This window comes from Globicephala melas, chromosome 10 (assembly GCF_963455315.2).
Source record: "Globicephala melas chromosome 10, mGloMel1.2, whole genome shotgun sequence".
NCBI lineage: Eukaryota > Metazoa > Chordata > Mammalia > Artiodactyla > Delphinidae > Globicephala > Globicephala melas.
Genome location: NC_083323.1, coordinates 37,964,226 through 37,979,211, shown reverse-complemented (window position 1 = coordinate 37,979,211; position 14,986 = coordinate 37,964,226). Strand labels below are relative to the sequence as shown.

The following is a 14,986-nucleotide window of genomic DNA, read 5'->3' as shown; positions in this document are numbered from 1 at the left end:
AACTGTGTCCCCATTAACCCATCACCTGGATTCAGTAATTATCAGCATGCTGCCATTCTTGCCCCAGCTGTCTCTCGTTGTTGTTGCTGTTGATGCCGGCTATTTTGAAATAAATTCCAGACTTCATATCTTTTTGCTCTTACGTGCCTAAGTATGGATTCCTACAAGACATGGACATTTTAATTTATTCAATAATTCCATTACCACAATTGACACAATTACTGATATTGTCTTGGTACCATCTGAAACGTAGACCATATTCAAATTTTCTCATTCTCTTTCAATCCGTTATGTGGGAAAGAAAGGAGAGAGTCCTCTTGTTGTCCCAACATAAAACTCTACTGTGTATATCTGTAATCTGCTCCTGATACTTTGTTTTCATTATTTGCCACTTCGGTGAACTCGACACTTGTGAGATACGTTATGGCATCTAGGAACAATCACAGTTACCCAAAATATTCCTTAAATCCAGAGCCTTGGAGAGGTCTGCCTTGAACTCTGAAAATTATTGCTATGTAATTTTGTTCATGTCTGTAACTTCTCTCGATGATAGATTAAACTATTATTAGTGATATGTATCTACCAGGCATGCAGGCTGCTCACACCTCGTATACAAATGAAGACATATAGATGGCAAAGCAAAACACATATTAATAAAGCAGTAAGCCTAGAACACTTATTTTTGGGGGGTGAGCAGTTAAAATATTTTAGTCATGAAACCTTTGCATGAGGATGTCTAATTTTACCATAAAGAAGCTAACTTAAGTCAGAAACGAATTATCTCCTTTTCCCCACAATACAGTATTGGTCTCTTAAGATATGGAATTGATCACAATCGGTACAGTGATGCAGGATTTTAGTAGCTTCAGAGTGAAATCTTGGAATGTGAAAGAGACAGCAGTCATGGAAATAATATTATTTTTAAAAAAAACCGTGATTCCAGAATTACTAGTTTTTGAAACTAGTCCTTGAATGAAGCCATTATTAACATAACTGTCACGAGCAGTCTTTGTAAATATCTGTTTTCAATTGCAGTATATAAAAGGCCCCATGGCTCCAGAAACTGTGAACGTGGTAGAGTCAATGGCAGGATTATTTGAGGGTTCAGCAGAGATGTCTTCTGACCTGTACTCGATTGCTTCAGTTATGTATAGCAGTCATCCACATCATAACTTTCCTGTGAGGAGTAGAGCTGAAGACCAGCCTTCAGCAGTTGGTAGGTACATTTCTTTTGTTGTTGTTCTGTGAAATGTATTTAAACCACCAGTACTAGCTAGCACAGATATGAACCTTAGCTGGGAGTTCAACCCAATTATTAATGGTCCATGGGCTGGAGTCAGATTTTTTCTTCTTTAACTGTCGGATAACCTCATACAGCAAATGGAAATGCCACACAGGCAGGAGCTGGCCCCTCCTAACCCATCTGACCTTCCTTGGAGAGAAAGTAGCACCCTAGAGTCTCTAGCCAAGCTGCATAGACAATCAGTTATTACAGTTGCCAAAGCAGGTGTGATGGGAAGGGATTAACATATCTTCAAATCATTTACAGGCCTCACACTCTCTGCAGTTTTTGACTAATAGGTTTTCAAATGTCACTGAAGGTAAATAGGTCAGAAAGTTACAACTCTAGTGCATGGGGTGATAAACAGGTGTAGGTGACCCCAATGATGTGGTGATGTCATTAGTGTATACACTTGCTCTTCAGGGTCAATGGATCTTACTGTCTCTAAAAAGAGAATGTCATATATAGCGAATTAAAAATACTTGGTTAGAAGACACAAATCTAAATTCTCTCTCTGGTTTTTCTAAAATGCTAAGTGAGAAAAAAATTTTTTTCTTACTGCTTTTTCTCTGATTTGTTCCGTTCCAAATTAAAAGTGTTATATTATTTTATTGATGATGGCATTAGGCAGAAGTATCACATTGCATTTAATATATGTTTATTTCATTCATTGATCTGTTTTTCCTGAGCAAAGAAGACCTAATTTTTAGAAGACACTAAAAATTAGAGGCCCATGATTTCTGATGTAGATGTTTCCTTAAATACTTTGTTTGGCCTAAATGCTAATTAACATTGTAAGCGCAAGTTCTAAAAAACTAACATTTTCTGAAATCCTTGTCCAGACATATTTATGTGGCAGTTTTATAAGCATGCTTGCTTTAAATCACTAATGGATTTAGCAAATGTGTGGCGAATTTTGAGTCCAAGTAAAACCTTATTTCTATGATTTTCAAATTATAATGCAGCATTGACTTACAATATTTAAATTTGATATTATTGCCTAATGGTCTTTTCAGAAAAAACTCCTAGCCTGTCTTTTTTAGAAAGTTATATTTTCTCAAAACACTAATCTCTTGTTCCAGGATAGTGTATAACAACTAGCAAAACTATATTATGATCACAAACTATTTATATATATTGTTGGGGTATATTTGGCATATTTATTATTAATTATATATCTACCTTTCATATAAAGGATTACATGGAGAGATTAATGAATAATGTGAAATTGGGTTTAAAATTTCACTGTGTGAGCAAGAACGATCTTGATCACAAAGCCAAACATTTTTTAAAAACTGATTTCAAATAGGAGCTTCAAGGAATCAGTATATCGCTGACATTGCTGCTGAACAGCTGTCTTACGTTATCAGGAGACTTGTACCTTTCACTGAGCACATGATTAGTGTATCTGCTTTCACCATCATGGGAGAAGGACCACCAACGGTTCTCAATGTTAGGACACGTGAGCAAGGTAAGAGTGTGTTTCCTTTGAAATAATTACCTGCAAATATTGCTCTTGTACACTGTAATACTTTTCATTCATATTAATTGTTCACTCTTCTTCTCAAGTGCCAAGCTCCATTCAAGTTATAAAGTATAAAAACATTAGTTCTTCATCTATTTTGTTATATTGGGATCCTCCAGAATATCCTAATGGAAAAATAACTCATTATACCATTTATGCAATGGAACTGGATACGAACAGAGCATTCCAGATGACTACTGTAGATAACAGCTTTCTCATAACAGGTAGAACAAAGTTTTGTTTCGACATTCTTTTCCTGATGGAAAATACACATCTCTCTATGCCATTAAACACAGCAGGGCACGTGTTGCATCATTCCAGATTTTGTTGTGCTATGCTCCCATGGATATCTTGAAAAATACTTGCAGAAATTACTTGATTAGATGTGTTTTTCTTTAACTATAGTTGTCTGCAAATAAAGTCATCAGATAACAGGTATCCTAAGAATATACTCTTAACCTAGGGGATTTTATGCCTGGTACATCAATATAACTCAGTATTGATGGCTTGATTAAGTGTATGTGCCAATCAGCTGAAGTAACTGAGCTGACATGGTGTTTGTGCCAAATCAACTGTACTCCTTGCAGTGTGCCAAAAATGATTTCTTCAGCCTCAGATGATCGCCTTAATATTTTAGGAAAAAACTAAAACGTCATCAAGATGGAAAGGCTCTCATCCCAAGGAAGTTTGGGAGATGGGGATTATAACGGGGCTGATTTAGAGAACCAGTCTCCCAAAGAAGTTATTTTCACTAGTCCTGTGTTAAATGGCACTAATACAAGAATATTATTTTAAGGACTTTAAACAAATTGCCTGTTGTCCTTATAGGGTTAAAGAAATATACAAAATATAAAATGAGAGTGACCGCCTCAACCAGTGTTGGAGAAAGTTCTTTGTCCGAAGCAAATGACATCTTTGTGAGAACTCCAGAAGATGGTAAGAGTATCAGGTGCAGTTTTAATAAAAAGAAGCAAATGGTGTTGCATGCTTATTGCCATCTACCTCATGCTGCCTTTAGTGTCTGAAGTAATAAGCATGAAAAAATACATGTATTTAAAGTTTTGTTTTTTTCCCCCCAGAACCAGAATCATCACCTCAAGATGTTGAAGTTATTGATGTTACTGCTAGTGAAATAAGTTTGAAGTGGTCACCACCTGAGAAACCCAATGGGATTATTGTTGCTTATGAAGTGCTTTATAAAAATATAGATGCCTTATTCATGAAGAACACCTCAACAACAAGCATAATTTTAAGAGACTTAAAACCTTACACCCTCTATAACATTTCTGTAAGGTCATATACCAGATTTGGTCATGGCAATCAGTTATCTTTACTTTCTGTAAGGACATCTGAGACTGGTAAGTTTTTGTTTGTTTAATACATAGTAAGGAAGTAAACATGGCTGATAATTGCCATATTGTTTATATTTTACATAACCTAAAGTCTTTCATTCTGTTTTGTATAATCCAGGAATTTATATGCTCTTTCTGGTAAAGTGTGGGAAAAGACTTGCTGTGCAAATTTTTTAAGTTTGATTTACATATAAGGGAACTCCAGAATAAAAATCAGTGATTTTTTTTTCAAATGAAATACCTTGAGAAATCAAAGGTCTTTTCAGTGTACCTATAAATTTGGTTGCTTTCAAATTAGGTAATAGCAGAGACACGTTCATAAGAGTAGACTCCTATACTATATATAATCTATATACATTCTCTGTACGTCCATATACATCTACCTATAGATATAGATGTATCTATATTTATACATATATATGTATAGATGTACATATATGTAAAGCTGAATGTAAGTGTATATCTATAGATAGATGTACATAGATGTATAGAGACTATATATATAAATTCTATACATATATATGTACGTGTGTGTATAGACGCATACATATATCTACACACATTCTTTTTTAAAAAATAAATTTATTTATTTTTGGCTGTGTTGGGTCTTTGTTGCTGCGTGCAGGCTTTCTCTAGTTGTGGCTAGAGGGGGCTACTCTTTTGTTGTGGTGCATGGGCTTCTCATTGCAGTGGCTTCTCTTGTTGTGGAGCACAGGCTTTGGGCGCGGCCTTTAGTAGTTGTAGCGCATGGGCTCAGTAGTTGCGGCTCATGGGCTCTAGAGTGCAGGCTTAATAGTTGTGGCACACAGGCTTAGTTTCTCCGCGGCATGTGGGATCTTCCCGGACCAGGGCTCAAACACGTGTCCCCTGCTTTGGCACGCAGATTTTTCTTTTCTTTCTTTTTTTTTTTTTTTGAGGTACGTGGGCCTCTCACTCTTGGGGCCTCTCCCGTTGCGGAGCACAGGCTCCGGATGTGCAGGCCCAACGGCCATGGCTCACAGGCCCAGCCGCTCTGCGGCATGTGGGATCTTCCCAGATCGGGGCACGAACCCGTGTCCCCTGCATCGGCAGGCGGACTCTCAACCACTGCACCACCAGTGAAGCCCAGCAGGCAGATTCTTAACCACTACCCCACGAGGGAAGTCCCTACATTGTTTTTTTTTTGGTAATTAAACTTGTTTTTATTTAGAAATTGTAATATCAGTTATGTTAACACAGTACATAAGCCACCTCAAAGTTGGATAACATAAACTCTTTTTAAAAATAGAGAAAAATAAGGTTACTTTAAATATATTTTAAATAAAAATAATTTGATTATTTTGGGAATATATTCTTTGATGAAGCTGTTATAGTCTATATACATTCTTGAGGTATGTGTATAGACAGAGGTGCAGAGTCTGAGCACAGAAAGGACATGCCTGGAGAAGGCTTACAGAGGAGGTAGCATTTGACCTGAGTCTTAAGGAGTCGGTGGAATGGACATTATAGAGGTTGTTGGGTGGCCAGGGGATGTATCCCATATAAAGGAAATAACGCAAGCAAAGAGTTAATTGTGTTTCAGTGATGCAAGAGCAAATAGCACAAAGCACGACATTTGCCTGATGATCTCAGTGCACTGTTTGTACTATGTTTATAGTCATATATTTTGCAGCATTACTTTTAGGCCAACTCCGTAAAGGTACTGTTTCATCCCTGCATTGTAAAAAATAAATATTCATTGCCTAGATACTGGCTGAACCATATGGAGTTGCTATTCCTATATGTCATAATTGGCCAAATATCAACAATTTCTTCTGATTCAGACAGATGCTATAGGTGAGGCCTTGTCCCTGACCTTGAGGAACTAGGAATCTAGTAAAGTGGCTTACCTTTGAGCAAAAGTATCCTCTTCAGACTGGTCACAGAAATTAATAAGATTGACCATAGAGGATGACAGTAGTTGTAATGGCAGGAATAAGAGTGTAATGAAAAGAACATTTTTTATTATTATAAGTTATCCATTATAGTGCAATTTAATTGATATATATATTGGCATGCTTCATTACTTTTATAAATATTGTACTTAAAATAAATATTTTTGAGAAAAATATCTTACTCTACCTGGTTTCATTTTACACCATGTCAAGGAATGAAGCATATTTTAAGTACCTGCAACATACCATTGTGGGCTCTTCTATTGGCTTTCACAAAAATTGCCTTTTTAATTCCAGAATAAAGCAATAAGGTATTATTATCTTCATTCCTAATGATAAACTGAGGTCTGAGAAGTTCATCCTTGCAACAAATATTCAACAAATAATTTACAGTATACCAACCCTTACTGGGCTATATTAGCACTGTAAAAGAAAATGAATTTCCACCCTCCTAAAGTTAATATAAATTACTGGGTGTTTCATAGGCAATGGAATCTACATTAATGACTTTTCCTAGATCATGTTTGCTAAGTTGGACCACCGAGTTCAGTTCTTTTTGAAAAACAGGAAGCTATAATTTTAAGCAGTCTCAAGGTGTCATTTGAAGCAGGATGTGCTCAGGAGCAACTATCTGTTTGCTGCCAGGGCTCAATATTCTTATTAAATACAATAAATACACCCTCTACTCTTACTATAAAAAACAAGATCCCACTTTTCAATATTATTTCATGAGAAATTGAGAGCTATGCTAACTCAGTAATGTGTTAATGCTGCTAATTACAAATAGGAGTACATTATTTGTTCAGATGTTTTATCTTGATTATTTTACTAATGCTTGGAAGTGCAATAGCTGATGTGTGTTTACATGTATACAATGATAGAAAGAATTCAGTGAAGAGAGAAAAACTAAAAATACAACAGAGAGGAAAGAATGTCAAGTCTAAGGTCTGACTAAGTAGACGGAGTGGAATCTAGTGCTGAAGTGGACTGGGTTTTAGAAAGGAGTAAGGAGAGAAGGCAGTTAAAGGAAGAGGGGTGGTAGGAACGTATGTAGTCCTCTTCTGAAGGTTTTTATTTTCTCAATGAAATTAGAAGCAAGTTTATCAGCTTCGAATAAGGAGGGAGAGGAGATATTGGATGTTTGTGGAGAGAGAATATGGTGAAAACATACATAACAGAGGAGACTAAATGAACTAAAAAATAGATAGGTTGCCAAGCAGTGAAAAAGATTGATTTGAGATTTGAGGTTATAAATTAAAGTAAGGCTAGTGAGCATGGAGTGGTATTTTAGTCAGACATTTTTAGCTGTTGTATTGCAGATGTAGAACTAGCCCTGAGTTCAGTTTAACCTAAGTTGGAATCTTGCAGGAAAAGTAAGATAGAAAAAGGAGTTTCTGGAGATTGCTAGGGAGTGATTTTAGTGATAGACTGTGGACTCTGACCTGAGTAAGTAGGGAGATGAGGACATAAGGGAGGTGATGGACAGTGAAGGTTTGATGAGGGTCAAAGACTTGTTGGATTGGCAGTACGGGGGTCAGTCAGCTGGAAAGATAGGTGGTTGCCAAAGAGAGGAATACTGACAGTTATAGGTAATGACAAGCCCTCAGGTGTTGCCATGAAAGCTAGTGGTTAAAGTGAGGTGGAGGAAAAGATTATTGAAATTATGGACCTCGACGAATACAGAGTCCACGGAATAGCACAGATCATTTCCATCAGTGTTGACATCTCTGAGAGTGGTAGAGAGGAAGTCAGTCATACAGGTGATAAACTTTTTAAGACGTGTGGAGAAGTGGAAGAGTACCACTAGGTGATTGTCTTAAAGGAGGGGTGACACCTCGAGTTTTTCAGGAAGAAGAAGAATAGATCTGGATATGGCAAAGAAAAGCATAAATACTTGACTTCCAGGCCCTATGGTTATAGGAATGATGAGAGAAAAACAAATAGCTATCTGTTACCCAGGAGTGCTGAGTTGTAGTGTTCTCAAGCAGTTCCAAGATTTCACTTAGAGCCAGAAGGCTAAGAGAGCATTCAGAGTAGTTGTTGAGGATTTTTCTCAATTTAATGGTTTGGCTTGGAAAGATAGTAGAGAAGATTTTGACTCTTTGGGAAGGGATAGTAGGATTATATTGCTGTATATTGCTATATCAAGTTATGTATTGAATTACAGTTCTTCCCCAAATTTTAGAAATATCAACATTCTTATCTCAGTTTTTCCTCTTAAGTCTGCTTTAGATGCAATGCACTTCATAACAGGTAACAGTGGGGGTGAGGGGGTACTGTTTCTACATTTTTAAGGCTTTTGAATTTTCTCTACTAAATTTATTAGTAGCATTTTTTATATCCGTTGTATTTAGACTACCAATAAAAAAGGTTCTCTTCTTTCTTTTGAAAGGAAAGGACTTATATCAGGACCCTATAATGGCAATAATATGCACATATTTAGTTTATGTTGTTTAACCATCAAGTTAGTCATTATTGTTACTCTTCTATGAAGGCAATTTTAAACCAGTATCTTTCCAACTGTGGTCTGTCATCTCCAGCAAATATTTTTCTGCTTAAAGTGCATTGTTTACAGTTTCATCTGTTGAGGTTGCATTGATGGCTTTCTCTCTGTTTTTGATTGTCTGAATATGCTTTTATTTTGTTCTTGTTAATTTTTCTGGGTTTAGAATTCCATTCGTTTTTCAACTGAGGTCACTTTTCTGTCTAATCGTCATTCCTATGTAGATGATCTGTTTTCTTCCTGGTGCTGTTAAGATCTTCTCTTCTTTGGTATTATGTACTTTCACAGTGATGTGTCTAAATATGAGTTTTAAAAATTTAATTTATTTATTTTTGGCCGCATTGGATCTTCGTTGCCTCGTGCGAGCTTTCTCTAGTTGTGGGGAGCTGGGGATACTCTTCATTGCAGTGCGCGGGCTTCTCATTGCGGTGGCTTCTCTTGCTGCGGAGCACAGGCTCTAGGCATGTGGGCTTCAGTAGTTGTAGCACGCGGGCCCAGTAGTTGTGGCTCACGAGCTCTAGAGTGCAGGCTTAGTAGTTGTGGTGCATGCGCTTAGTTGCTTCGCGGCACCTGGGATCTTCCTGGACCAGGACTCGAACCCGTGTCCCCTGAATTGGCAGGCGGATTCTTAACCACTGCACCACCAGGGAAGCCCCTAAATATGATTTTTTTTTTTGCGGTACGCGGGCCTCTCACTGTTGTGGCCTCTCCCGTTGCGGAGCACAGGCTCCAGACGCGCAGGCTCAGTGGCCATGGGTCACAGGCCCAGCCGCTCCGCGGCATGTGGGATCCTCCCGGACCGAGGCACGAACCCGCATCCCCTGCATAGGCAGGCGGACTCCCAACCACTGCGCCACCAGGGAAGCCCCATATGATTTTTTTAAGAAAATTTTGCTTGAGATTTATTGGGATTCCTTGTTCTGAAGCTTGATATCTTTCAACAATTTTGGTCAATCCCAGCCAATATCCCTTCAAATATTTCTTCTTCATTTTCTCTACTTTCTTAGACCCCCTTAGTATATCCTTTATGTCTCTTAACTGCCATTTTATATTCTCTACATTTTCTTTCTCTGAGTTACTTTATTCAATACTGTAAAATTTTTTTGCTAAAATTTTCACTATATCTAATCTGCTTTTTTGTGCATCAAGAGAATTTTAATTTTAGTTATTTTTTTTTCTGTTGTACAAGTCCTATTTGGTTCTCTTTCAAGTATGCTTGGTTATTTACATTATTTATTACTAGCTAAAGAATTCATTGCTCATACTTTCAAATGTTTGATTTCTTGAAATAGATTAAACGTTTGTATTTTTATTCTTTGATAACTTCAGTATCTAAAGTCTTTTGAAGTCTGACTGCTGTGTGTGTGTGTGTTTTCCTTTTTCTTTGCTGGCTTTAAGTATTGGTGCCTGATTTGCCTGTGTATTTTGTGACTTTTATCAGTGAGTTCATATTCCTTGAAACTTCATCTGTGGGAAATTTATGTAGACTGAGTTGAAGTTGAGTTTCTTCCAAGAAAATGTGTGTTTGCTTCTGCTAGTTGCTTTTGAGTAATGGCAACTCAAATTCATTTTAATTTATATTCTGAAGTAGAGGTCTTTTCAGGCTATATGGGTAGCATGGATTTAGGCTACATATGCTCATAGGGATAGGCTTAAAGTTCCAAAAATGTGTCATTTTTCTATTCCACCTCTTCATCCAGAGGAGTGGCAAGAGGAAAAAAGCTACTTTTCTGGCCTCTTTTGCATGGTGGGCTTACTTCTCACTCCCTAGTCCTTGAGAGTGAATACACCACATTGCACGAGCCTAGGAGTTACCACTCACATTGAGGTCTGTGGTACTCTGCAGAAGAATTCAAGGTGCCCCTAGAGTTGGCCAATATCATGGCCCTAGTTGAAATTGCATTCTTTTGGGGTTCCAATTCTTGATGCAGGGGTATCCTTATCCTTCTTCTGGCCCAAGGTTTTATATTCTTTTTCTGGCACTCTACATAGCTGTTAATACAGAAACTCCAAGTCACCAGGATTGACCAGTACCCTCCAAGGCAGAGGAGGCTTTAGTACCAGCTTCCATCTCAGGATTCTTGTTTTTACTGTTTTTTGTTTGATTTTATTTTGTTTGTTTTCTTGCATTTGTTTTTGGACCACCAGAAATTTCTAACTCCCTTGTCAGCTCTGCAATTCCTTACGTGACAAGAAAAATGTTAATTTTATGCAGAGTTTTACTTTTTTTAATTATAATAGTCATTCAGTTTAGTGTTTATCTACTCCAGTATTTTGGCAGAATTGGAATCCCACATGTAGTATTGGTATTTGAATATATGTAGAAAACCATTTTGTGACCATTACATTCAATATAATAAGAACATTAATAGATACAGAAAACTAGTGTTTTATTTATTGATATCCTGTATCCTTAGTAGACTGTTTTGTTACCAGGTTATTATATGCAGCCTTATATCTAGGAGAGGCTCCTTGTCTTGTCATAGATCTTGTTGTATATCAAAACTATTCTATTAATCATTTATGTATTATTATCATTATTAATGAAAGGCAGAATCAATTTTTAAGTGTTTTTCAGTCCTCCTTCTTGTACAGTTAGCCCTTTGTATCTGTGGGCCCTGAATCCACAGATTCAACCAACTGTGGATTGAAAATATTTGAAAAAAAATTGCAGCGAGTTCCAAAAAGCAAAACTTAAATTTGCTGCATGCTGGCAGGCAACTATTTACATAGCATTTCCATTGTGTTTACAATTATTTATATAGCATTTATATTATATTAGGTATTATAAGTAAACTAGAGATGATTTAAAGTATACAGGAGAATGTCCATGGGTTATATGCAAATACTATGCCATTTTATATAAGACTTGAGCATCCTTGAATTTTGGTATCCGTGAAGGGGGTGGGGGTGAGGATCCAATTCACTGCAGATACCCAGGGACCACTTTATCTGCATGTACTGCAATGTAAGACAGTTTAATAGAGTCTCAGGTATTTTAATAAAAACATCATCCTATAGGGCTTCCCTGGTGGCGCAGTGGTTGAGAGTCCGCCTGCCGTTGCAGGGGACACGGGTTCGTGCCCCGGTCCGGGAAGATCCCACATGCCGCGGAGCGGCTGGGCCCATGAGCCATGGCCACTGAGCCTGCGCGTCCGGAGCCTGTGCTCTGCAAAGGGAGAGGCCACAGCAGTGAGAGGCCCGCGTACCAAAAAAAAAAAAAAAAAAAAAAAAAAATCATCCTCTAAACATTATTCTGTAGAGTTGTAGTATGAATTTTCTTTGAAATGAAATTTGTCTTAAACAGTTGTAAGTGCTATAATTTACCCATATTTTACTGCATTTAGGATGTTTATTATAATCGCACTCTAATGAATGTTCATGTATACATATCCTTCTCCACTGGAGCGAAAACTTCAGCAGAATGCACTATTAGGGTGGAATTGTTTTATGCATGTATCTTTTTGTTTTTTTCAGTGCCTGATAGTGCACCAGAAAATATTACTTACAAAAATATTTCCTCTGGAGAGATTGAGCTATCATTTCTTCCCCCAAATAGTCCCAATGGAATTATACAAAAATATACAATTTATCTCAAGAAAAGTGATGGAAATGAGGAAAGAACTATAAATACAACCTCTTTGACCCAGAACATTAAAGGTAAAAATATATATAATATTGGATATTTACATTTATATTGACAGAGTGGCCACAAAGTATTAGCTTGTTGTTATATTAGAAATGGTAAGTGTGATTAGCTTTATACAGGGTGTGACAATTCTGGCCTTCTGGTAAATAAACTGGAAGTTTATGGCAGGTCATGTGAAAGACTACTCTAAGTCAATTTTTTCTACATTTTTTAATATTTTGTCTTCATAATAGGAGTTACTATTCCAAGAACTACATTTTCATTTAGTTTTTACGTTTGAAAGAGTGTTGAGACATTTCATAGCTTGCTTCTTGCATATAATTAAGGGACATTTTGTAAGTCTTATCTATTTTATTTCTATTTAGGACTGAAGAAGTATACGCAATATATAATTGAGGTGGCAGCTAGTACACTCAAAGGTGAAGGAGTTCGGAGTGCACCCATAAGTGTGCTGACTGAAGAAGATGGTAAATATAGCAGTGAATAGTGATATATTTTGAATCCATCACACTTCAGAAAACATGTATACAGAATGAAGATATAACTAAGAATTCTCCAGCCTTGGGTAGCACTTGTGTGCTGCACCAGCTTTATACAGAGTTTTCATTGTCATGGTTTAAAAGAAGCTTGCAAAGTCAGATTTATGTTCAGTAAAATCAGCTATATAAAATGCATTTTTTTAAAATTCTGAAGTCATCCATGCTCTGTAAAAAAAAAAAAAAATCAGTAATATTTTTTTCCATGGGAATTTTTAAGGCTAACATTTTGGTGCAAATAGTTTGAACATCAATTAGTATATGTTACAACTGTGTTTTTCAACTTTAACATTCGTAAGAATAGACATTTACATAAGTTTTGTAGTAGATTCTGTTATGTCAACCTGCACCATTTTTTATTGTTATTAGGATTAGCTTTTTGCTAATGACTGCAGGCTATTTTCCGGATTTCTCTACATAATTTGCCAAGATGCTGTTCCTGAATGTTAATAGCCTTCATATTGAATATCTAAGCATACATTTTCCTAACCTGAATAAAATCAATTTTACTACTGAGACCACTTTACAATACTACTTCACCAAGTTATAGGCATATATCATGCTAAGAAAATTACTTTTGAGAGATATATTTGGGATTTGAATTTACATTTTATGTTTTTTACATTGGGTATTTTGAGAATGTTATTTTTCTTCTGTAAAAGAAAGTCCCATTGCGAAGAGGGGTAGGTCTGGATGTAACATGTGTTTGTAGAATATCTTTTTTCACCCTCTCAGGTTTCCCCAACTTCACACTAAGCTGCACTCTGTGGTTCAGATTCTAGTCATTCACCAGGACAAAATGTATGTTACTTACTTCTAGAAGAAGAAAGGTTTTTCTCTGCTTTACTCCAAGTAATAAAGTCTTCAGAAGCCCTCTTCCCCCATTTCAGGTCCCTCTATGTTTTCCCCTCCACCAAAATACTTCATCAAAACATCCTGGTAAGGTGATCTACCAGGGTCAGAAACTGGTAGATCTTAGTTTCTACCCCCATTTCTAGAAACTTAGAACTGGTTGCCCCAGTTTCTAAGTCTTCTCATGGGTTAGTCTTCCTTAGTTATTGCCTCTACTTTCCATGCTTGTTTCTTCAGCAAAACTCACCTGTCCAAATTTTCATTTTTTTCATAGATTCTTCTTGCTCTCAAAGTGAAAATTAACCAAATAAAAAAGTTCTCCCAAAGAGACCATGGCTAAAGGCTAGGGAAGAAGGTTAGCTCTCCTTCTCTCTTAGGTAATGTCTAAGAAAGATGTATTAAATCATTTTAGCAATGCCCTAATAGACATAGTACCCTCTTTATTTCCAATCTAATGAAATAGTCCCTATAGTAAGAATCTGAGGTCTTATATGAAGGACCCTAGACCAGTAGTGAACATATATTTTGAACAGGCAGAGTTTATTACCACTCAAGTCAATAGTTGCAAATTATACTATGCATCCAAATTACCTGGGCTGTTAAAAATGCAGAGTCATGGTAAACTTCCATCTAAGTCCTTGGCCCAGTTATTGATATAATTGCTACGGAATAGGGTGAAGAACAAGACCTCTTTTAGAAAAATTATAGCAAATCTAGAATGGATAAAGGCTGAGAAGCTTTGCTTTATTGGGTAGTAGGAGCTCCTTGCTTTCACGGAGCTTGAAGTTCAGCAGAAGAGATCTAAATTTGACAAAGGTGTAGACAAGTAATTTTTTTTATTCTAACTACTGGTTTAAGTGTTCACCAGGACCAAAACCAAGGATCTTTAGCTACTCTGAAGCATCCAGGAAAATGTAGCTGATTAAGTTATGTTTAAACTGTGACCTGAAGACAGACGAGTAGAGGGAGGGTGAGGGATAGGAAAGATCATGCCAAGCAGAGTGAGTAAGAGCCTTAGGAAGACCCTTATCTATCCTCATATGCTCTGTCTTGATGACTTGGATAGATTGCAAAAGATATTGCATTTATTTAATCTAATTTTTCCAATTTCATTTTTTAAAACTGCAATTCTGAATACAAAGTTTATTTTAACAAATGCTAAAATGATTGAAACTTAGTCTGCTATAGTAGATATTCAGTATTTTATTTAAAAAGGCATGTTAGGGCTTCCCTGGTGGCGCAGTGGTTGAGAGTCCCCCTGCCGTTGCAGGGGACGTGGGTTCGCGCCCCAGTCTGGGAAGATCCCACATGCCGCGGAGCGGCTGGGCCTGTGAGCCATGGCCGCTGAGCCTGCGCGTCCGGACCCTGTGCTCC

The 14,986-nt window shown here is 37.0% G+C and overlaps 1 protein-coding gene across 1 annotated transcript in view; it reads left to right on the top strand.

The window, feature by feature from the left end:
* Positions 1 to 14,986, top strand: part of PTPRQ (protein tyrosine phosphatase receptor type Q) — a 203,430-nt gene that overhangs the window by 33,793 nt on the left and 154,651 nt on the right. The window contains exons 11-17 of the mRNA XM_060306834.1: positions 1,036 to 1,216; positions 2,592 to 2,753; positions 2,852 to 3,031; positions 3,636 to 3,743; positions 3,887 to 4,165; positions 12,053 to 12,235; positions 12,590 to 12,691. Of these exons, the coding sequence (XP_060162817.1) occupies positions 1,036 to 1,216; positions 2,592 to 2,753; positions 2,852 to 3,031; positions 3,636 to 3,743; positions 3,887 to 4,165; positions 12,053 to 12,235; positions 12,590 to 12,691 (1,195 nt within the window). The remainder of the gene's footprint in view (positions 1 to 1,035; positions 1,217 to 2,591; positions 2,754 to 2,851; positions 3,032 to 3,635; positions 3,744 to 3,886; positions 4,166 to 12,052; positions 12,236 to 12,589; positions 12,692 to 14,986) is intronic.